General features: G+C 39.1%; 1 protein-coding gene across 1 annotated transcript in view; it reads right to left on the reverse strand.

Annotated features, from left to right (window-relative positions):
• Positions 1 to 25691, reverse strand: part of LOC127661035 (piggyBac transposable element-derived protein 5-like) — a 36796-nt gene that overhangs the window by 3447 nt on the left and 7658 nt on the right. Inside the window, exons 2-6 of the mRNA XM_052151581.1 lie at positions 22198 to 22628; positions 16755 to 16889; positions 14256 to 14436; positions 2051 to 2248; positions 772 to 877 (exon numbers count right to left, since the gene is read on the reverse strand). Coding sequence (XP_052007541.1) covers positions 772 to 877; positions 2051 to 2248; positions 14256 to 14436; positions 16755 to 16889; positions 22198 to 22628 — 1051 coding nt within the window. The remainder of the gene's footprint in view (positions 1 to 771; positions 878 to 2050; positions 2249 to 14255; positions 14437 to 16754; positions 16890 to 22197; positions 22629 to 25691) is intronic.

A 25691-nucleotide genomic window follows, 5' to 3' on the forward strand; every position in this document is an offset into this window, starting at 1 on the left:
ATATTCCAGGTTCAATACAAGTTAATGTATTTGTGGCATAATGTTGATTACTACAAAAATAGATTTTGCCTCGCCCCTCCTTTTCATTAAAATAAAAGCAAAAATCGAGGGCAGCACTTACAATGGAAGTTTTTTGGAGGGTTTAAAGGCAGAAATGTGAAGCTTATAATTATTTTTAAGCACTTACATTAATTCTTCTGTTAAGTCTTGTGTATTATTTGAGCTATAAATCGTCGGTTTTACAGTCGTTATACAGTTTACGATGTTACAGTCGATCAAGTGTAATCTATGCCTATATAAAAGGTGCTTATTGCTTTTAAACTAGCTTTTGGAATGGCACACTTGTCTGTACTTGATCTTGTAGCACATACTGACCAGGGCACATCTTTAGAGAGCGTTATGTGGAAATCCCTTATATGGAGATGTTTTGTCTGTGTATTATACTAATTACTAACTGTGGAAACCCGGTCCCACATTTAGAAAGATCTGGATTCATCAACATTAGTATAAGGGCAAGAACAAATTTATAAGAACACAAAAAAAAAACATTAACTTAATATATGTCATATATGTCTATAAACTTGCTAATACAAACAAATGTTACGAATATAGCTAATGACACTAAACTTAAAATAAACTGACGTAACTGAAATCCTCAAGTGCAATATAAAACATATGTACATGGCAGTTACAAGATCATCATCACAGCCTTTGTGAGTGTTCTGTGTCCTAAAGACTCATAATAAAACAGACTTCATTAGTCAAACTCACTTGCTGTACTTGTCATCATATTTGCAGATGTAACTCAGATGTGCAGCGAAGGCCTCCACAGCAAGCGGACATGGGATTTCTCCACTCTTCCTCTTAATGATGACCCCTAGAGCATCCAGAGCACAAATGTCACTCACAGTCAGCATTCTGTACATCAGGATTTAATATCTGACACACATTCAGCCAGGGAGGGTATCTCAAGCTGTTCGGTAATCTAATGTATGATTACTGAAGTAGGTAGAACTGAAGAAGGTATTTTAGCAACAACAGGAAGGAAATACTAGAGATTATTTTCTGCCTTGTGTGAGTATCCTCAGCATCTCAGAATGACCATGTCGGGCACTTTATTAAGACTATAGTGTTCCTAATAAAGTGCTCAGTGAGTGTATAAATGTGTGTGTGTGTGTGTATATATATATATATATATATATATATATATATATATATATATATATATATGTATGGGTAGTTCACATGTACATTTATTATAAACTGCAAGATTTTAGGCTAATTTTTAAAGAATGTATAAAGGAACATATATGTTTTCTTTCAGATAAATGGTTATGAAAGCTTTTCACAGTTTTTTCACTTTGAATTTAAAAGTACAAATATAGTCTCTCAATTAATGTGTCCATAAAAGCTGTATGCATAAAGTGATGTTTACAATAGTTTTATATTGAGTATAACATCTCAAACTGCTGGAAATCTGTTCAACTTCCCAAAAGTATTTAATGTACAGTATGTACCATTTGGAAACAATGTTGTTTGCTTTTACCATAATACTTAAGGCATATTTTTTGCTATGAAACATAAGAAGCAGGAGATGAATAAAAAGAGGGAGCACAAATCTATTTCTACCAGATTGACAAAAGAATAAAACATTCATGATTAAATTAACACACCGCTATGCTTGACAACATTGCATAATGAAAATGTCTAGTGTCAGTACAGATATTTTTCATGTAAACTGAATGGATCATAAGTCAATACCAGTGCAATACCATGAGACTTTGCCTTTCCATAATCCTGTGATGTGCTTGATATCCAACTAATCCACATCAGTCTAAAACCAATCTCAGCTCAGACTCTTATAGTATAACACTCCCTAAGAGGCATTGTGCACACACTGTGGTTTGGTTGAAGGCTTTTAAAGAACTGTCAGTCTAGTATGCATTGCATGTACATTGCAATATGCTCAAAATATCCTTGCACGCATGTTACCTTCCATTATTAACTAATGTGTTTCATGAATGGCTTGTCCTCAGTGTGTTTTCTTTACCTTCTTTGGAGGGAGAGTAGGCATTGGTGAGGAATCTGAAGTTGCCTTTGTTGTACCAGTTGATTATGGACATATTGCCTCTCATCTTAATGCGAGACTGGCCACGTTGTTGTGGGGCCTCTGTATTGATCAGCATAGACTGAGGAAGACTGGTGCAATCACTCTTCCTGGTACTCAGCAGCCCACAGCAGTAGATCCCTGCAGGAGAGATAAGGTGATGATTATATAATCCAGTGAAATAACAACTCCATCTTTAGTGGAGACTGAGAATGGATGTTCAGCCCACAGTATTCACTGAAAGGCACAGCAAGTGTTCACCAAAATCTGGACTCACGGTAGGAGATTTGACTGCAACGTGAAGATTTTGGACAGTATACTGCAAAAAGTCATTTTCTCAATCGATATTTTTGTCTTGTTTCCGGTAAAATATCTAAACATCCTTATTACAAGAAAAATGTACTTAAGAAGCAAGATTACATAAGATACTAAGACTTGGTAAGTTGTTTATCATGTTTTAAAGGGATAGTTCACCCAAAAATTAAAATTCTCTCATAATTTACACACCCTCATGCCATCCCAGAGATCCATAAGACTTCAGTGGTTAAATCTATAACTCCAATCTTAACACAAGAAACAACAATTTGCCTATTGGATAAGGAAAAAAAAATATTAATATTAATGAAAGAATTCATTAAATATTATCTGTAAACATATTATTGTTATCTTAAACCATTTTGCTTTGTAAGTCAGTGTATATTGTTTTAAGGACTTTTTTATATATTTACTGTAAAACAAGTAAAAAATGCTGCTTAATGTTTTTATAATATAATATTATAAAATATATTTGTTTATTTATATGCTAAATTAATTAGTATACTATTATATACTATATTATATTATATTAACATAATAAACTATACTATACTATAATAAAATAAAATTAAACTGGAGTCCTGCGGCGCCATGTGAGGGCCGGACGTGTGAACAGTGAGCTCTGAGCAGTTTGCTAGTTTTTAATACTTTTGTGTCATAAACCGAGATTTGATACACCCTGTTCCATAACAGTTCAATGAAGTCAATATGTCAAAGAATTCAAATTCCTCGGGCTCTGGAGATATTAAAAGACACTTATGTGCTCAAGCTGGTACCCCTGACAAGGCAGCAGACCAGGAAATCTGTTTGGACGGTGCAGTGGGAGAGATTCAGCAGCAACAGCATGTTGGCAATACTGGCGAAGGTCGTTGCTGACTTGGAGGATCTTGCTGTAATACGTCGATCAATCACTGCCATGGAGACGAAATTCTCCGAGTTGGTTACAGGAATGTGGGACATCAAGAAATGGATCGATTATCTGGAGTCATCGGAGAGGGAATTAGCAGCTAACCCACTAGCGACCAAGGCAGATTTGCAGCGCGTCTGGGAAAAGTTGGAAGACCTTGAGAATCGTAATCGGCAAAACAACGTCCGAATTGTTTGAATTCCTGAGAATGAAGAAGGCAGAGATATGGGGAAATTCCTAGATGAGCTCTTACGGAGTCTGGAAATTGAGTGTGCTCACAGGGTGCAGGCTCGGAGATCCATGGACGGCTACAATCCCCGATCAATTCTGGGCACGTTTCTGAGATCATCTGATAAAGATTTCGTGTTGCGAAAATCGAGGAGTAAAGGAACGTTTTCTTGGAAGAACTACAGCAATTTCTTGTTCCCAGACTTTGCAAATTCAACAAGAGAGAAACGTGATGGATTCAAGGAATGCAAGAAACTCTTACATCAATGGAAGGTCACTTTTGCACTGATGTTCCTGGCCAAATTGAGAATAGATACTATGGATGGCCACAAAATATATACATGCCCACAACAAGCAATGTCCTTAAAGTCAGTGGAATGAGTAAGTCATTGTGGGGCGCTCGCTTTGCAGCCAAGTGGACCTGACTTACTGAACATTCACTTGACCGTCTGAGGAAACTGGGCACCTGTTTTTTTTTTTTTTTTGTGTTGATTCTGCCTAGCAGCAGGAGTTTGTTTTGTGGAATAACACTAATTCAGGACAGTATGTGTATAAATCTGTTCTTTGGGTTTATACCTCCTTTTGTCTGGAGTTTGTTTTGTGGAGTATTTTTTGCAGGGCATTGGAAGGATTAGGTCATTTGCTGCACTCATGAACAGCTGGCTCACTGAACATTGGTTTGACTGTTCAGTGAACACTGAACATTGGTTTGACTGTTCAGTGAACACTGAACATTGTTTTTGTGCTGGTTCCGCTGGAGGCTGGAGTTTGTTTTGTGGAGGAACACACCTTTGGGACAGTTATGCAGACAAATCTACACATTCTTTGTGGTTATTCTGGCTATTGGAAGGAGATTATTTTATAGATTTTCTTCTGTTATGTAATTCTGTCTCACAAAATTTGTATAGAAGCACCGGACTTGAGCAATCGCGGGGGCTTACATGGACTGTTTGAGTTTAGAGGGATAGACGCTGGTTGGCGTTGTCATGCACATGTTTTTCTTTTTTCTGTTTGTTTGTTTGTTTTGTTTTGTTTGACTGTTGCACTAATGTTGGAATGTGATCTTTATAATGTAATTTTTTACACACAGTCTAGTTTTTCTAATATGTCAAAATGTGAAATGTTAATAGGAGTGCATTGTCTCTCTCCACGTGGAATGTGAATGGGTTTGGGCACCACATAAAAAGAAGGAAGGTTATTTATTTTCTTAAATTAAAGAAATATGATATAGCCTTTCTTCAAGAAATGAATCTTTTCCAGCAGGAAGCTGAAAAAATTTGGGAAGATATGGGGTGGGCATTTTTTCTTTAGTGCTGGCTCGAGTAAGAGCAGGAGAGCCATTCAATTGATAAATATATATCTACAAGTCAAATATCTCAAACAGATTAAAGATTAATTAGGAAGAGTCTGTAAGGCAGTTCAATGGAAATGAGGAGACGAGAACCGACTTGACAATATAAATAATAGATTAATGAAGAAATAATCCAAAAGACACAAACACAGACATTGGAAGGACAGCTGCCCGTAAACGCTCTCTCTCTGTCGCACCACTGTCCACAGTCAGCCCATATCCGCAGGCTTGATTAGCCTGATAAAGGACCGGATGTGTAAAATCACGACCCAGCCCCGCCCTGTCACATTCCTCACTCATTCTCTCAGGCAGGGGAGCCCCCAGCATGACATTCACCCCCCCTTTCCCTGAGGGAGGTGTGCCTTAAGTCCCGTCTGCTGACAGGTCATCCCCGCCTTCCTGAATCTGGGAGGGGACAGGGGGAGGGAAACAATAATGAAAAATAGGGAGGTACTCCCTGTAACAGTGCATTACTTCTCTGATACTGCGGTAGCTTGGTCCTCGGCCACTCCTCCAGTACAGCCTCGCCTCCCTGGCGGACGGAACGCCCCGCCACGTTCTCGGGGAACAGAAGGGGTCTACCCCACCCCTGGCAGCGGTTCTCCTGCTCCAGGTGGTCAGCAGTGAGCCCTCCCAGCTCACGGTCAGCGGTCTCAGACCCCACCATGTTTCAGCGGTTGATAGGGGTCTCCTCCGCCCCTGGCAGCACACCTGACTGCTCCAGGCAGTCGGCTAGGATCCCCTTCTCCCTCGCGATCGGCGGCGAATTCCTCCACTTCCAGGCGGCCGAGCTCCTCTGTCCCCCGGAAGACGGCCGCGGCTGCTCTGTTGGGGTTGATGGTAGCGGCGAGATCTACACTACCGCATATCCCTCACTCCTTCCGTGTCTTCGGCACCAGTGTAAGGTAGTTCAACAGAAAGGAGGAGGCGAGAACCAGCTTGACAATATAAATAATAGTTTCAAGAAGAAATAAACCAAAAGACACAAACACACACATAGGACAGACAGCTGACCGTAAACGTTCTCTCTCTGTTGCACCACCATCCGCAGTTAGCCTTTATCCCTCTCGGAGGCTTGATTAGCCTGATAAGGGACTGGGTGTGTAAAATCACAACCCGGCCCCGCCCTCCGCCCTGTCACAGAGTCATAATTGTTTTAGCAGAAATTTAGGGGCAAAGGTTGTTTTGGATAATATTTATGCACCTAACGTTGATGAACAGGGCTTTTTTTTATAGATCTTGAAGGGATGTTGCAAGCCGCTGGCACCAATCATGATTTAATATTGGGAGGAGTCTTTAATCTTTTGATGGACTCAGTCCTTGATCATATTGAAGCAAATGTGTGTAAGCCCCCTAAAGCAACACGGACGCTTCACAGGATGTGTAAAAATCTTGGTCTTACAGATATTTGGAGACTTTTAAACCCATCTGGTAGGGACAATAAATTTTTCTCATCAGTCCATAAGATTTATTTTAGAACAGATTTTTTAATCTATTTCATCTGTTGTTGATTGCTCAATTGGAAACATCTTAGTCTCAGGCCACATATGGAGAAAAATAAATCATATTGTTGGCGCTTTAATGTATACCTTTTGCAAAATCCTGATTTCCAACAAATGTTAAAGGCTGACATCAGTGTTTATATGGAGACCAACTGGTCCTCAGTATCCTCTGTGTGTATGGCTTGGGAGGCACTTAAGGTAGTTCTTAGGGGTCGGATCATACAGTATGCCTCATTCATCAAAAAATCCAAAGCACGAGAACTTGGGATATGGAAGGGAAAACTAAAAGTGCTAAGGCAGAGCTGAAGCGCCGAATGTCATCTGAAGGCCTCAGAGAACTGACCCAATTGAAATACAGATATAATACTATTTTGTCACAGAAGCTGGAGTTGTGGTTATTCAGGGCAAGACAGTCATACTTTGAGTCAAGGGACAAAGCAGGAAGATTTTGGCTAGATATATAAAGCAGAGAGACTCTTTTTCTACCATTTCCTCAGTAAAATCTGCTGGTGGTGAAATTCTTAACTCGGCCATTGATATTAATAATGCTTTTAAAGTATTATATCTTGATCTCTATAGTTCCACGTCTTTGTCTACTGATGAAGTTATTAGAAATTTTGTGGAACCATTAGAAATCCATAAATTGACGACTGGGCAAAAACATTATCTTGATTCTGAGATAACCTTAGAGGAGCCTGGTGAGGTAATTAAGGCCTTGCCTACAGGCAAGGCTCTGGGGCCAAATGGCTTTACGGCTGAGATCTTATGATCTTTTTTTTTTTAGATCTTATGCTATAGAACTGGCTCCACTTTTGTTATAAGTCTATACAGAATCATAAAAAAATGGAAAGCTTCCGCCAACCCTGATGCAAGCCTTGATCAGTCTGATTCTTGAAAAGGACCAAGATCCAAGCGATTGTAAGAGTTACTGTTCAATTTCCCTGATCCAGCTAGACGTTAAAATATTGTCAAAAATTGGTGGGTTTTATTCTGGGCTGAATGATCAGACTCCGGTCGCAGCCATCTCACTTGACGCCGAAAAGGCATTTGATATGATAGAATGGGACTCTTTTTACTATTTTGGAAATATATGGGTTTGGGAGTATGTTTATTGGATGGATTAGGTTACTTTATAGCAGGGGTTCTCAACCTTTTGCAAGCTGGGCCCCCCCAAAGCTGGTTCATTGCAGTTGGGACCCCAGTGCCCCCCGCCCCGCCCCATGCTTTATTGTTGTTATTATTATTATTATTATAATTGGCAGTAGCACCAGACTTCTAATGTGAGTTTGCAGGCATTATTATTATTATTATGAGTAGTAGTAGGCCTATCATCATTACTAGGCTATTGCTATATAATTATATGAGGTTACATGCTTTACTATTGTTGTTATTATTATTATTATTATTATTATTATTATTATTACCATCATCAGTAGGCCTATTATCATTACTAGGCTATTGCTATAATTGGGAATTGGCACCAGACCTCTGATATTAATTTATGCTTTATTATTGTTATTATTACTAGGCCTAATAGTAGGCATCATCTGCATTTTTTACAGAAGCTTGCTGGTAGGTGATGTTAATGTGAGACCTGAGCCTGCTTTGCCTTGCAAAGATCCTCAATTCTTGGCTCAATGTTTGATAAACATAGCCTCAAATCATCCTCGATTTGTGCACGATTGCGGTATTTCGTTTTGAGTGCAGTCATTTTTGAGAATCCTGCCTCACACAAATATGTCGACGCGAAAGGAAGGAGAATCTTCAAGGCGACATCACAGAGTTCAGGGTATTCCTGCATCAATGCTGCCCAGAATGACGAAAGAGGGCAGGAGCTAAAGAGTTCCTTCAGTCTACTGTCACTCTTCAGCTCGAACCCACGCAAAAGAGCGATAATCCTCTTTAAAGTACGTTGCAAACTGTTTTCTCATTGCTGACAGGTGCTCAGACGCTGATTGAAATAGGGAGGAGAAATCGTGTGACGTGCCTGCATCAGTGATAAAGTCTGCAAGGCTGGGGAACATGTCGCAGTTCCCTCGACTGATGCGGCCATGCCAGAGGTCTAGTTTTTGTGTGAAGGCGTGCACTTTGTCTGCAAGGAGCAAAATATGAGTTTCGCGGCCTTGCAAAGACAGGTTGAGGCCATTCAAGCGGTCAAATATATCGACCAAATAGGACAGAGACGCAAGCCACATAGTGTCATCCAGATGCTTCGCCAGATCTGATTTGATTTCTGTCAAAAACCACCTCACCTCCTCTCGCAGCTCATACAACCGCTGTAACGCCCGCCCCCTGGAGAGCCAGCGAACTTCAGTGTGCAGAAGCAGCTGTTCGTGCCCTGACCCCATCTCCTGGCAGAGGACCCCAAACAAGCGAGAGTTTAGCGGCCGTGATTTGATGAGATTTATTAATTTCACGGAATTGGTCCATCGCGAAGCTAGTGCTTTGCGATGGACCATGCAATGTGTCCATTTCACAAGTGGAGCTACTTGCTGAACGCGAGCAGCTAGGCCACGCTCACGCCCCGTCATTGCCTGCGCACCATCCGTGCATAGGCCAACGCATCGGTCCCAAGCCAAACCATTTTCTTGGATAAAAATATCAAGGACATTGAAAATGGCTTCTCCTGTAGTGTGCGACTGAAGAGGCCGGCAAAACAGGACATCCTCCTCAATCGCCTTGTCCCGCAGATACCTGACATAGGTGAGGAGCTGTGCCTGCCCAGCAATATCAGTGGATTTGTCCAGCTGCAGCGCGTAGTAAGGACTCTTTTTACGAACTCTATCAGTTGCTCTCTGATATCATTGGACATGTCTACAATTCTCCTAGCGACTGTGTCATTGGACAGTGGTACTGCACCGAGTTTGGCTGCTGCACTATAAGCCTATCATTATTCTGCACGTCTTGCGCTGCCGGCAAAATGAGAGTCTCGGCGATTGTATGCGGTTTACCCAGTTTACCGATCCTTTTGGCCACTACATACGATGCCTCCAAACACTGTTTAGACACAGTGCTGTGCACTGAAATGGTTGCCTGTTGCTGATGGAGGCCATCAAGCTTTCTTTTAAAATATTCAGCTGGTTTATTTTTAATGCCAGCATGCTTTGTTTCGAGGTGCCTTTTTAATTTGCAGGGCTTCATACTGTCGTTTGCCAGCACCTCGGCACACACGACACACTGAGGTCTCAGATCAGCCGTGACTGTAAACCCAAATTGCAGGTATGCTTCATCGTACCTTCGAAGCTTTTTTGCAGCTGGTGGTGCGTCGGTTGGCTTGTTGGTCCTCACAAGAAATTTCTCCATTTTTATGTGTTTTCAATGAAGTTTAGGCAGTATGTTGAGAGACGTATCAGGGGCTAATCAGTCGGGACTTAGGCACAATCTTTAATTAAACGAACAAAATAATTATTTTGCAGACAATTCAGATTTTATTTTAATACTTAACGATTGTAGTCCTCGTCAGTGTGTGTGTGTGTGTGTGTGTGTGTGTGTGTGTGTGTGTGTGTGTCTTAGTCGTGTGGGTAGTTTTAGCTAAGTGTAGCTACTGCCTAGCAGTTAAAAAAAAAATACTGGCTAGGGCTGAGATTTGATCTAATCTTAAAAAAGAATGTTTGTGGGTTTAGTCTTTAAAAAGAATGTTGAGGTTTTGTAGTAAAGGCCTATGTAAATTGAGATTGATAAGACTAGCGAGAGCTGGCACAAGCGAACTTGGCAAGAGACTAGACTAGAGTGAATGGAAAGCTATGTCGTGAGTCAATTTAAATGCAGTGATTTATTTTTGTGTGAGAGTGAGTGAACATTTACATTTATACCCCGCTCTGTAAGCCAGGGCGGGAACGGCGGCGGCCATGCGCATGCGCGATTCATTTGCAGCCTGGACGCGGAGGGGTGTGTGTCTCCTCTCTGCTCTGACTGCTGCGCGAGGCTACTGAGAGACTGACCGCCTGTGAGTGCTTTTGGACGGGAGAGGGGCTCACTGCAGCACCCGCTGTTTGTTGAGCACAGTAGGCCTGGAGAGAGTGTCCCGGGAGAGTGTCCACGCCCCGCCGGGGGGGGGGCGCGACCCACTGGTTGAGAACCACTGCTTTATAGACACCCTTTAGTGGCGGTACAAACAAATGTATTAATTTCAGATTATATTACTCTGGATAGCGGTACCCGGCAGGGTTGCCCTCTTTCCCTATTATTGTCATGTCTTGCTCTGGAACCATTAGCAGCAGAGATAAGAAAGGAAGATGATTTTCCAGGGGTGATGGCAGGAGGTAGGCAGATTAATATTATTATTCATCTCCAACCCTTCTAGATCTATACCTTGCCTCCACAGTATTATTAATTCCTTTTCTAAATTTGAAGGATACAGAGATAATTGGTCTAAATCCGAAGCTTTGTCTCTGACAGCGTACTGCCAGGTAAAGGCTTTTCAGTGGCCCAAACGGCATTAAGTATTTGGGTATTTTATTTGGGAGTTAATGTTGGCCCTTTAATAAAAAGGTTTTCGAGTGATGTGGAAAGGTGGGCTTCTCTACATTTATTTATGACTGGGAAGGTTAATGTTATAAAACTGAATTGTATTCCAAAATTCCAAAAACCTACTACAGTCTCTCCCCATTGAAGTCCCCCTCTTTTATTTTAAACAATTTGATAGTATAGCTAAATCCTTTATCTGTAATGGTAAACATCCTTGGATGCATTTTAATAAGTTACACTGGCCAATTGACAAAGGTAGGTTAGGTCTCCCCAAGATTAGGTTTTACAATTATGCTTTTGGTCTCAGACATTTTGCGCATTGGTCACTTCTACCTGAGAGAACCCCTCCCTGGCTCTTTATTGAATAGGAGGTCTTTGCCCCTATCTTGCCATTGCAAAGTCTTTCTACCAAGCTGCTCAGAGAAGTAAAGACACATCCAGATATCTCACACATGCATTTAGTGTGGATAAATGTTTCCTGTGCGTTCATGTTGGACATTTACCTGAACATTGCCGCAAGTATTTGGTTAAACCCTAAATTGTGCATTAACAAGTCCCCTTTCTGCTGGACAGAATGGATTGAGAAGGGAGTTGCTACACTGGGTGATCTGTATGAAAATGGAGCGGAGAGATCCTTTTAAAATATTATATAGTGGTTTGGGATTCTCAATCTAAATTATTCAGGTACTTACAGCTGACCCATCTACTTTTTACCACCTTTGGGTGTACCCCCCTAAAGTGGCAGACACTCTTGAGATGGTGCTTGCTGCTTTGGAAATGGTCACGAGGCTTCAGCATACTATTCCTGGCTAATTCAGAGCCTAGGGGATGGGGTTTTAAAAAATTTTAAGAAGTTATGGGAGAGAGACTTGAATTTAGTACTGGAGGATGAGGAATGATGTAGGATTTAAAAAAAAATGTAATCTATGTCTAGGGATGCAAGGGTTCGCCTCATTTAATTTAATATACTGCATCGTTTTTATTGGACTCCCTCTAGATTGTATAGGCTTGGCCTTAAATACACACCTACTGGCTGGCGATGCCAGTTGGAGAATGGGGACATAGCGTTTTCTGGTTCTGTACTAAGATTCAAGAGTTTTGGTCGAGGGTTCAGAGTTATGTCTGTGAGGTCTTGAGCACTTATTCTGCCCCAGACTTTGTATTTTGGGTGATGGGTCTGGTATTATGTAGGGGACAAACACATAAAAAACTGGGTCCTTACCAGCGTGATGATGGGCAGGAAGGTGATTCTTGGGCAAAGTGGCGGCTTTCAAAAATATTATGGCTGGGCAGCTTGGATGCTTATGGCAAGAAGTGGGGCACTTATTTGGCCTTCCTTGAGGGTTGCCAGGGAGGAGCAGTGGAGAGGGACAGTTTAGATTAAATATACTTTATATAATTAATTCATATGTGGAATCCTTTTTTTTTTGTAAAATTTTTTGTCATCGAGTATTTTCTTTGAACTGTCTGTTTATAGGTGTGTTTGTTGTTATTCAATGTCTGACCACTGGGATGTATGTTGGGTGACGGGAGGTGGGGGGGCATATATTGATAAAAGTTGATTCTTTGTTTCCAAGTGCTGTTTGAGATTTGGAATCAATATAAAAATTGTTAATGACAAAAAAATTTTTTAAATTAAACTGAATAATGTACACAGTTATAAACAGTGATCACATGAATAGAGGTCCTTTTTAGAATAGATCCTAGTTGGGACTGAATGTTTCATTTGTGAAGCTGTGAACAGATGTGTCCACAGCTCTGCCAGATGCTACAGTTATGTGAATGCAGTTTGATTGAGATATGATGATTACTCATATTCATCTTCCCAGCAAGGAAAAGAGGACAGTTGTGTGACCAGTCTTTCCTTGAAGATTCTTTCCTTCTACAGTATATTCTTGTTTAAAAACCACAAGAATTCACTTGATGAGCATAATCTTTTTTCCTGTGCAATGTATTTACTACTGAAATGGGACATTTGGGTGGGACATAATCATTAACCCTTTAAGCTCTGATGGACCTGCCGGCCAGCAATAATAAAATATTCAAAATATTAATAACTACAGTTTGACCAACACAAAATAGGTATTGTTTGAAAGCTTAGTAGCTCTAATTTCCAATGCATATAGGAATTATTATCAAATCAGAATTCAGAAACAGATAATCCGTTCTGATCATTTACATGCTTTTGGACACGTGGAGATGTTTTTTAACACTATGATAAATTATTTATATACTGCTATAACTTTTGCCTCTCCGGGAACCAGCACCTTATTGTGGTGGAGAGGTTTGTGTGCCCTTATGATCCTGAGGGCTGTGTTGTCTGGAGCCAGGTGCTCCTGGTAGGGTCTCCCAAGGCAAAGTGGTCTCAGGTGAGGGGCCAGACTAAGAATCGTTCACAAAGACTCCATGGAAAAAACGGCAAGAGCAGGAGTTACCCTGCCCGGAGGAAGCCCGGTACCGCTGTCTGGAGCCAAGCCCAGATGGAGGGCTCGTCAGCGAGCGCCTGGTGGCCGGGCTTGTCACAGAGCCCGGCCGGGCACAGCCCGAAGAAGCAACGTGAAACCCCCCTCTACATCCCTTGGGCCCACCACCCATTGGAGAAACCGCAGGAGTCGGGTGCGCTGCCATATGGGTGGCAGTGAAGGCCGTGGGCCTCGACGGACCAGACCCGGGCAGCAAAGGCTAGCTCTAGGGACGTGGAATGTCACCTCACTGGGGGTAAGGAGCTGGAACTGGTGAGGGAGGTGGAGCGTTGCATAAAAGCACACTTGCATAAACAGTAGATGGTTAAAAGCTAATAGACATGGTATACATTTTTGATTTCATGGGTTCTTTAATGAACAAAATGTAGAATGTCTTGTTGAATTTACTAAGGACCATGTTTTCCATTTATTTCGCAATAAAGTGGCTTTTGGAGATTTTGGAGATTCCCCAGCAATTAATTTAATCACACAACATAAGAAATGCAAATATCTGTGGAACTCAGGGCACATACGAAGGGGTCTTGTGTTAATCTGCATGATTATCCCAGCTGGGGTAAAAATGTCAGAAAAGATAAGATGTTCTTCTACAAGACCTGGATATGTGTGATAATGTACAGACAAAATATTAGATTCAAATGTAGAGAGAGAGTTAAACTTGCTCTTGGCCAACTGTAACACACTCAAGCTGTGTTAACTGTGCATTCACTTCTTCCTGCCCAGCTGGAGGCATTCATACAATATATGAGCATGCCACATGCTTTTTAGTCAGAATTCAAGGTCAACTTCTTCTCACTCTCGCAATTTATTGCTTGCCACAGTATGCTGTCACTTTGTAATTAAAAACTCATGAGAGAGGTAGGTACTGAAGTTAAAAAACTGTGAGATCAGTACCTACCTTGTTTCTCAAATTCCTGAAACAAATTTAGACTTGTGATGCTTGGTCCAGTGAAGATGATAGCATTACGTCCAGACAGGTTCTGACAGAGCTGCTTGGCCACCAAACTGTGAAGCTGAGGTTTATTCTTCAGGGTGTCCAAACCATCCAGACCAGGGCCCTCCTTTAGGTGGACACTGATCTAGAATGAAGAAAAGACAGAGTTTAAAGATTAAAGGAATAGTTAAACCAAAACTGAAAATTCTGTCATTATTTACTCATCCTCATGTAATTTCAAACCTGTATCAGTGAAACACAAAAGGATAACTTTTGAAGAGTCTTCACACAGCTCTTTTATATAGTACTGTACAGTCCCTCAATGTGACATTTTTTAATATGAAGATGGACTTGAATTAAAGGGATAGTTCACTTAAAATGCTAAAATACTCACCCTCATGCTATCACAGATGTATATGACTTTCTTTCTTGAGCAAAACACATTTGAAGAAAAATAACTCAGCTCAGTAGGTACTTATAATGCATGTGAATTTTTGATGAACCAAAAAGCAGACAATCAGCTTTAACATCATCCACAGTTTAAATGAATGTCTTATAAAGCGATACGATCGATATTTATGTACTTTTTAACGATAAAGCATCATGTCCAGTAAGCAGCAGTATGCACGTTCAAGAGAGGGCTAATGCTGATAATGACGTAAATGCTGATTGTCTGTGTTTTTTGGAGCATCAAAAATCGTGTTACCATCCACATCAATTATAAGGACCTACTGAGCTTGGATATTTTTCTATTTTTCTTCAAATGTGTTCTGCTGAAGAAAGGAAGTCATATACATCTGGAATGGCATGAGGGTGAGTAACTTATGAGAGAATTTGTATTTTTGGTTGATCTATTCCTTTAAATGTCAAAGCTTCCACGTGACAAATCTTCTGCAGTGGGTACAATTTTGCAAAAAATAACAACATAAATTTCAGTCAGTTGCTCACACAAAGTTATCTTATTGCTCTAGAAGACTTTGAATACAGCTCAGAATTCATGGGGACAACGTTTGTTGTGCTTTTATGGTGTATTTTATCAATTTTGGAGCTTGATAGACTCACCATTAACTGTCATCGTATGAAAAATACAACCGTTAAAACAACATAAACCAGCATAAACACTAGTTGTAAGGGATGAACCTTTGCTATGTGTCCACCCAGAGTCCTTACACTGATGCACATACCACAGACACACACCACAGACACACACAACAGTGATTCAGTGTCAGTAACAAAGTGATGGGGAAGTCCAGATGGAACTTGTGATAGAAATCAAGCATTTTTCAGCATTAGTAAGGAACATTTTAATTACCACAGAAGCACACAAAGTCTTAACTTATCACCAAAACGCAGAATGGGACGTTTTTGGCTGCAAAAAAATTTAATATGGAGTTCAAAGCGGCGCTTGATGCTGACATGAATCATGAACATGGCTTCATGATTGCTGCAACAAAGCGGATAGCCAATGTTTGCTGACTGATTAATATTGTGGAGGAAGACAGTTTGAGAGATTTAATGCCCATTGAAATGAACATGCAACCTATGTGGGGAATAGTTCTTTCAATATTCAAACTCCCACTTAGACTTTGGGAAATGTTTAATGTTACTTGAATTGGTGCTATTTTAGTGCATTTCTATCTTTATACTGTGGAAAGCTTTGTTTGGAAAATGTTAATAATACATTATATATAAATATAAACAAACACACAATTCACTCAACGGTGCTGCGGCATCACGTTAGTAAATTGGAAAATTCAGCCATATTATGTATCATCAATTATTTCAGGTAAGTATTTGCAAAATCCTAAGAAAGATAGGTGGGCATATGTCAACGTATGCCCAAGACTACACTACTAGACTTGCCCACTCCCCAGGCACACAGCAGCAGTTATTTTCTTTAATAGCAAAGACCAAGACAAGAGTGCAATTATGTTAAGTGGCCTGGGCTTTGATTTCTTTGTTGACTCCATAAATCATATTTTATCATTTCCAACCAGTAACCTGGCTCCCTTCAGTCCTTATTCTTCTCCTTCTTCTTCTTTCAGCTGCTCACGTTAGGGGTCACCACAGCGGACCATCCGTGATTCGCATAGTTGACTTGGCACCTTGACTTGGTTTTATGCTGGATGCTCTTCCTGCTCTCTTCAATCTTTAATTTATTTAAACAAATTCATTCGAAAATAAGGCAACCGTTAAAGCATCTGAGAACATTGGCTGATAATGGCTTACAACTAGGGTTGTAAGCCATTATCAGTAATTACATTTTTACAATAAATTGAAAACAAGCCCAGGGTCACCAACCATCAATGATCTAACAGCAACAAACTCCAATTTCAGCATCATACTTTTGATGACATTCTCAATAGTAAACATTTAACAGCTGTAGGGCAGTGAATAAGTGCTTTATGAGATATTAGCAAACATCCTCTTGTGCTGGCCCAGAAGTAACGTGTGTGCATTCACCTGACAGATGAAACCAGTGGAACTGCACTGTCGCACCCACAGGCTAAACTTCCTCTTCTTCCTCTTACGCAGCTCTCTCTCTGTACATGTGGTAATGAAAACAGGGTCCTCATCAATAAAGGGTTCATGGAGGACCTAAGAGAAAGCAACATGCCTTACTTGAAAATGCCAACATGATAGCACCTGCAAATGCATCATTGCACATTTGCAAATTTGTAAAAAAAAAACTGATGTTGCCTTCAGGAGATGCATACTGGAATCTTTCAGTATCTGGAGAAAAAAAAGGTGTTAGGTCAAGTCTGGTATAACCAGTTTTGTTTCTCTAAAGATAAAAACACATTTATTTATTTTTAACAGTAATTTCTAAACCAAGCATCTAAAACTAGTGTTCATATTTATGGTCACCCTAAGTATTCAATTTCACTGCATGCTCCTGCGACATACAGAAATGAATGACACCTCAAATCGTGTGGCTTGTTGACGAGATGTGTGCAATGTTTTGTTCCAAGCGATCAGATTTATGATTTTCACATGTCGGGCAGTAAAACAGGCAAAAACTCCCATAGACTTACATTGAAGGAGGGGCCCAAGTTTTGGAACCATACTATCACAGAGATTTGGGGTTGGGCTATTTTGTCTTGGGCTAAACTAGAAACCACCCAGAATACCCTAGCAACAACCTAGCATGCCCTAGCAACTGCATAGCAATTTGGTAACAACTACTCAGAAAACCTTATCAACTACAAATTGATCATTTGTATTATACAAATGATCTACAGTGGCAGTGAACTCCCTCTCTCATAGCTAGACAGTTATGGCACTGAGTGGCTGTTCTGATTGCCTGATTGATTGCCAGTGGGGGATAAAGAATCAAATCCACACTGTGGCAGTCGAAGTGGACTGGTTGGCACAGAACACCTTTTCAAGGTTATATCATCATGGCACTAGGAAAGCTGAGAGACACAGATGGTGTTTAGATTGCTCATGGTAGGCAAGTTTCTTGAAGGGCTGTCTCTGAGATGGGTCACACAAGGGCTTAACACATGAGCTAGATAATGTAAAACTATGATGTGGGGGTTGAAGGACTGAAGTCGTTTCATTAGAATGTATTGATAAAAATGGCAAGTTAATAAGCAAGTGTAAAGACAACCCTGGAATAAATGGAAATGAAGAATGGATAATTTACTATTTTAAGCATTCCAGATTATCCAATTTACTTAAGAAACTAAACATGTCCCAAAAGAGTAGTTCAGTAGAAACAGCAATTAAGAAGGTTTTAAAAGGGTGGGAGTTCATAGGACTTTAATTAGCACTAAACATGAAAAGTGAATTAGAATTCTTTACAAAGGCCAAATATCAACATCAATGATGTTTGAATCGAATTTAGGCAAAGCTCTAAACAAAAAAAAAAAAAACTTTGTGGAGCTTTGTAGAGGGCACCCAGGTTTACTTGTCAGAAGAATCCAAAAAATATGCAAATATTTTGAATGTGCTTTGTGAGAAACTGGGTCTCTTCATTAAATGCACTGAAATAACAGACTACATTTCAAAATATTTGCATTCCAGTGTATTTATATTAGCCTCTATGTCCTGCTGGCCATGAACGTCAGGGAGATATATCATACTGCAAGTTTTTTAACGAATAATCTCTGGGAGCCATTTAAAAGATGAATGTGCCAAGATACAATACACCCTGTGAATGATTCATACTGATTGCTAAACTGTGTAATATGTCAGGTGACAACAATTTTATATAAAGATTTTCCCCCCATTGAATGTAATACATGTGGTCTACTCTCACTGAATAATGGACAAATCAAATTCTAGCCCCTATTCAATATTACATTTTAAAACTTGACTTTATTTTATTTTAAACTAATAAAAAAAAAGGACATAAATAAATAAAAAGAAAGAAACAGAGAAGACAGAAAAAACATGTTGGCATGGCTGTACTCACTTGTTAAGTGCTCTTTTCATTTAAATAGTAAAGTACCTGATGTTAGCCTGATATACTTTATGTGTAAACACATCAAGATGAGTGCATGATTATTGTCATTTTGAGAATTGGGGGTATTAAAGAAACAGAATGATGAAGAGTTACTTTATCTGAGCCAATAATTGCACCACACTTATAGCACAAACTCATTCTAAATGTGTTCCGGTATGTGGTCTTCTCACTATTAACTTATATAAACTAGGATTAGTAAACATATTTCATTTCTGTGCCAGCATAAAGGAGGTTTGGGGTTTAAATCAGAACATGTTCTGCTGTATTTGGGAGAGCTTGCAATCTCGTCACATGCCCTCAGGCAGTGTGCTTTATGGGTCAGTTAAGAAGTCCAAATGTTCTTTTACATGTACAGTTTTTCAGCAAAGGATTGTGTAACAGAAATTACATCGCATTCATGCTGGATGCTGAAAGTTTTTTTTTTTTTTAAGGAAATAGCATCCTCAAACATCATATAAGTCTTAAAATATACCAAACTGTGCCTGTGGGGTTGTCTAATAACTGAATTTTGTCTTAGCATTTTCCTTCATAACTGATAGACCTCTATAAACATGAAGGTTTATATTCACTGCCAAAGTCTAAATAATAATTTTTTAATAATTAGTATTTAAACTATGAAATATTTAGATCAGTCTAAATCAATGGTTCTCAACCGGTGGGGCGCGCCCCCCACTCTCCCGGGGGGGCACGAGTAGGCTACGATGGAAGGGAAAAAAAAATGGAGAAAAAAAATTTTGGGGCACATTTTTTTTTATCACTAAACTACTGTCATAAAAAGTTATAGTTTTGTATATACATAACTCCTGAATAAAAATTAAAATGTGTTTGGACTGATTTAAAAAAAAAAAGTTTTGAACAAATTTGATTGGTTTGTCGATAGCGAGCGCAAATGCAGGTGATAAGCATAAGCGGTTTCATTAAGCGAGTCATTGAGTCGTTCATTCAAACGATTCGTTCAAACGGCCGATTCATCAAGAATGAGACAGATGTTTGTGAATGGGTCATTCAATCTTTGACTCAACCGATTCGTTCACAACACTGAATCATTCAAAACACGATTGAGTATTGCTGTGAGATGTGCTATGGCTGCTGTGATCTTTGTTTGGATTCATCGGATCTATTTTCGCTGCTAAAATAAACCAAAACAGTCATTGTTTCGTCTAAAATGTATATTATTAACTTAATAATATACTTAACTTAATTATTAACGTATATATTATCGACTTAATATTATTAACTTGTTTGTTGAACTGTCATGTGAAATCAGTGTCACATTTTCAATCGTGAGGTGATGGTAAATTAAGTGATGGTCAATTGTCAGCTCTCTTGGTCGTCAGGTCGTGTGATGTATGTTGCTGAACTGTATTCAAATGTTATAAATATAAAAACACCACATTTTGAAATTTAACTGCAGTATGTCAATTTAGTTTATTTGTGTGTGCTGCGCTCATAGACTTTAGAAAACGGCGCTCATTTGTTTGATTTCAACCTGTCTTTGCAAGGCCGCGAAACTCATATTCTGCTCCTTGCAGACAAAGTGCACGCCTTCACACAAAAACTAGACCTCTGGCATGGCCGCATCAGTCGAGGGAACTGCAACATGTTCCCCAGCCTTGCAGACTTTATCACTGATGCAGGCACGTCACACGATTTCTCCTCCCTATTTCAAGCAGCGTCTGAGCACCTGTCAGCAATGAGAAAACAGTTTGCAACGTACTTTAAAGAGGATTATCGCTCTTTTGCGTGGGTTCGAGCTGAAGAGTGACAGTAGACTGAAGGAACTCTTTAGCTCCGGCCCTCTTTCGTCATTCTGGGCAGCATTGATGCAGGAATACCCTGAACTCTGTGACGTCGCCTTGAAGATTCTCCTTCCTTTCGCGTCGACATATTTGTGTGAGGCAGGATTCTCAAAAATGACTGCACTCAAAACGAAATACCGCAATCGTGCACAAATCGAGGATGATTTGAGGCTATGTTTATCAAACATTGAGCCAAGAATTGAGGATCTTTGCAAGGCAAAGCAGGCTCAGGTCTCACATTAACATCACCTACCAGCAAGCTTCTGTAAAAAATGCAGATGATGCCTACTATTAGGCCTAGTAATAATAACAATAATAAAGCATAAATTAATATCTGGTGCCAATTCCCAATTATAGCAATAGCCTAGTAATGATAATAGGCCTACTGATGATGATAATAATAATAATAATAATAACAACAATAAAGCATGTAACCTCACATAATTATGATGATAGGCCTACTACTACTCATAATAATAATAATAATGCCTGCAAGCTCACATTAGAAGTCTGGTGCTACTGCCAATAATAATAATAATAATAATAATAATAATAATAACAACAATAAGGGGTGGGGCGGGGGGGGGCACTGGGGCCCCAACTGCAATGAACCAGCTTTGGGGGGGCCCAGCTTGCAAAAGGTTGAGAACCCCTAGTCTAAATGGCTGTAAATTAGATTAATTTGAATATGAATATAACATGGTGACATTTGCATTAAACCTTTAAGCTCTGCGGGTGTGTTTAAAGATTTTCTGTTTCAGTAGCATATCCACAATTAAAGGTGTATAACTCGACAAAAAAAAAAAAGAACAAGGAGGGTCAAGTGTTTGGCATCATAGTTAAGAAAACTTTCAAAAATGTAATGAAATAGATTATGATACATTCTGATACTCTCAACCTAAGAATCTGCTGAAAAATCATATAACAATTTCCCAAAAATGTACTTTATTTCTTATCTTTCTGATTTGACATTATATATCTCTGGATGAAAATAGGGTGGCTCCGAAAAACATTTCCCAATCATGTCAACTGTACCTGAATTTTGTGTTGATGTGACAAATCAATCAAAAGTTATCGCATTACAAAAATTATTTATCATAGTGTCCAAAAATGTCTCCAAGTGTTCAAAATACTCTCCAAACAAATAAAACATAATAATTGTAAATAAGAACTAATTACACATGCAAACACAACACTAACTAAAGGTTTGCATAGCACGGAACGAGTTGCAATAATATGTACAGTGCAATTGTTTTTTTAGAAATGAATGTTTTAGAACACTTCTGATTTGTCTGCGCATTTCAAAGCACTTGTTCAGTTTTGGACATAATGCCTGCATGTATTGGAAAGTACAGCTTCTAAGCTTTAAAATTATACCTATTTTGTTTTGGTCAATAATGTAGTTATTAATATTTAAAAAAGAAAAATAAATACAGTGAGCCCATCTGAGCTTAAAGGGTAAATAAGAAATCTGCTACTTCAAGACAACACTCCCACAGTAGCACACCCTCTAACCTGACACTGGTATATCAAGAGATATTCATCCATAAGGAGTGCATGACAGTTTTGCTTGTGTATATGTGGAGTTTGTAATTGATCAGGTAATTTATGGTCTGTTGTGTCTTTAGCTCTATACCTGTGTCTGTGAGGGCCGGAAGGTAGAGCCGAAGCTCTGCTGCAATGAGTCCAGGAAAGGTTGGATCTTATATAGGCCCTGATTGCCACCTTGACTTGAACGGAAGGCTACGATGTGGAAGTATTTGAGGATCTTCTCAAAGCGTGCCTGGCTCATTTTGAGTGCGATGCTGCGGTTACTGAAGAATCCACTGCTCCAGATGCTCAGTACTGACTCGCAGCGGTTCACGCCGGTAGAGGTAACGAAGCCCAGAAAGGCCTTCATCTCAGCTAATGTCACATTGGTCCATCCTTCATCACTTCCAAAGCGCTCCTGGTACTTCTTGGCATACATGTTGGTTTGGGTCACCATGTTATGGATGGCATTATCAGGGACAAAGTGCTGGAAGAAGTCCATGGCCGTGGCAGTGGCCAGCATTTTCTGTGTCGGACCTGTGGTAAGAGCAGAATATTTCTGATTGACATCATTAGTTTTTACAGATAATCATATAGTTGGAGACCATAACTGTACCTTCTAAAACATACTTCAAAAATACTCTTTTAAGAAACCTCATTAGTGTCCTTCTATATATAAAATCTCTGAAGCTTTTGTTTTTTACAACAAAACAATACTTTTGAATTCATTCTCTTATCTACCCAAGGGGGTTTTGCAAGCTGTTTTTCTGTACTGTATGCATCACTGCCATGCACACAATTGCTGAAAATAATACAAGACCTCTTGCATCATTTTATGATTCATATGGTCAATTATTTCATTTTCAGTAACAGAGCTTGAAAATCCCAAAATAACAACTGCTGAACAATGGAATATAATATAGGATTATAACTGTTTAAAACAACAAACTTAAAGGGATAGTTCACCAAAAAATGAAAATTCACTCATCATTTACTCATCCCAGATGTGCATGACAATCTTTATTTTGCTGTACATACAAATATATATATATATATATTTTTAGAAGAATATCTCAGCTCTGTAGGTCCATATATGCAAGTGAATGGTGAACAGATCTTTCAAGCTCCAGAAATCACATAAAGGCAGCATAAAAGTACTCCATATGATGGTGGTTTAAAATACAGTATGTCTTCTAAAGCGACTCAATCAATGTGGGTGAGAAACAGATTAATATTTTTATTATTTTTTACTATAAATCTCCATATTTATTTTGTGAATATATATATAACCCTTCTGAAGATATAATATATTATATAATATCTTTAGAGATATTCTTCTAAAAATCTTCTTTTGTCTTCAAGAATGAAAGTTATACACATCTGGGATGGCATGAGGGTGAGTAAATGATGAAAGAATTTTCATTTTTGGGTGAACTATCCTTTTAAGACACAGACAACTGAAGACAGATTTAAAGTAATTAAAGTGTAAACATTTTTCAACATTAATATACTTTTTCATATCCCAACTTCATATGCAGAGACAACTATAAGTAATCCATTTATAGGACGATTTCCCCCTGTTGAGTTATCAAAATATTGCTCTGTTTTTTTTAGCATTACAAGCATCCCGGCATAGCAACTGACTCAACCAATGGTGTGATATTTGTGCAGCACTGTCTGATTTTCGACCAATGAAAGATGTGAGGGAATGTTCAGGGAAACCTGTTTGAAAACACACATTTCACTTATAAGTCAACTAATTTACCAGAGCTCATATTATTTTTTCACATCAACATTGTAGGAACGTTCAGTATTTCTTCTGCATAATGATGCTACAAATCAGTACAACTCTCATAACTGGTATCTTAGCACACTGTAACATATTGTATCAGCACCTTTGTTGGGAGATTGTGTAACAGCTATAGAAGGTAAAAATATAATAAAGTATTTAATGTACACTGGTGGCCAAAAGTTTGGAATATTGTACAGATTTTGCTGTTTCGGAAGGTAATTGGTACTTTTATTGCCAAAGTGGCATTCAACTGATCGTACAGCACCATCACTATTTGACAAAAGTCATTTTTGATCAAACCTAGACAAGCTCCATTTCTAGCAGCCATCACTCCAACACATTATCCTTGAGTATTCATGCTAACTTGCTAATTTGGTACTAGAAAATCACCTGCCATTATATCAAACACAGTTGAAAGCTATTTGGTTCACATTAAATAAAGCTTAACATTGTCTCTGTGTTTGTTTTTGAGTTTCCACAGTTTGCAATAGACTGGCACGTCTTAAGGTCAATATTAGGTCAAAAATGGCAAAAACAAACAGCTTTCTCTAGAAACTCATCAGTCAATCATTGTTTTAAAGAATGAAGGCTATACAGTGCTTGAAATTGCCAAAAAACTGAAGATTTCATACAATGGTGTACACTACAGTCTTCAAAGGACAACTGGCTCTAACAAGGACAGAAAGAGACATGGAAGGCCAGATGTACAACTAAACAAGAGGATAAGTACATCAGAGTCTCTAGTTTGAGAAATAGATGCCTCACGTGTCCTCCGCTGACAGCATCATTGAATTCTAACAGCTCAACACCAGTTTCATGTACAACAGACTCAGGGGTGCAGGCCTTATGGGAAGAATTGCAAAGAAAAAGCCACTTTTGAAAAAAAAGAAAATAAAAGTTTCGAGTGGAAAAAGAAACACAGACATTGGACAACAGATAATTGGAAAAGAGTGTTATGGATCTTAACCCCATTGAATTTTAGTGGGATCAGCTAGACTGTAAGGTGCGTGAGAAGTGCCCGACAAGACAGCCACACCTATGGTAACTGCTACAGGAAGTGTGGGGTGAAATGTCACCTGAGTATCTGGACAAACTGACAGCTAGAATGCCAAAGATCTGCAAAGCTGTCATTGCTACATGTGGAGGATTTTTTGATGAGAACTCTTTGAAGTAGTTTAAGAAGTTCTGCATTTTTTTTTCAAATTGTAATAGTAATGTTTCATGTTATTAATATCCTGACTATAAATTGTGATCAGTTGAATGCCACTTTGGTGAATAAAAGTACCAATTTATTTCCATAAGAGCAAAATCTGTACATTATTTTTAGACGCCAGTGTATATATATATATATATATATTTAAAATCATTATTTAATAGTTAATAATTATATTAACTAACTCTAACCCTTTAATAAATAATTATTAGATGTAACAGTTTTAATTAACTACACCACTGTAAACTGTAGCTGAACTTGTCAGGAACCTTATCACCATCGGCCTAATAGAAGACATTTACTGGCAACTAATGTGTGTAGGGTACATCAACACTGTACTGTGGAAAGCTGAGCTTATCAGCTAATGACAAAAAGTTGCAGAAAGCATCTAAAAGCTTCATTTGTTTCTTTTTTTATCTTTTACTCCCCTTCTACTAATGGCCATTTTGTCTTAAAAGGCACAGTACAGCCCAGTCAAAGATGGAGCAAATAGCTGAGGGAAAATGGAAGTCAAACGATAAAAGGTGTCTATGGATCCAAGTTGAGTACTGTTTTAACATACAATGAAAATAAGTACAGATTACTTTTGACAAGC

This window comes from Xyrauchen texanus, chromosome 20 (assembly GCF_025860055.1).
Source record: "Xyrauchen texanus isolate HMW12.3.18 chromosome 20, RBS_HiC_50CHRs, whole genome shotgun sequence".
Classification (NCBI taxonomy): Eukaryota; Metazoa; Chordata; class Actinopteri; order Cypriniformes; family Catostomidae; genus Xyrauchen; species Xyrauchen texanus.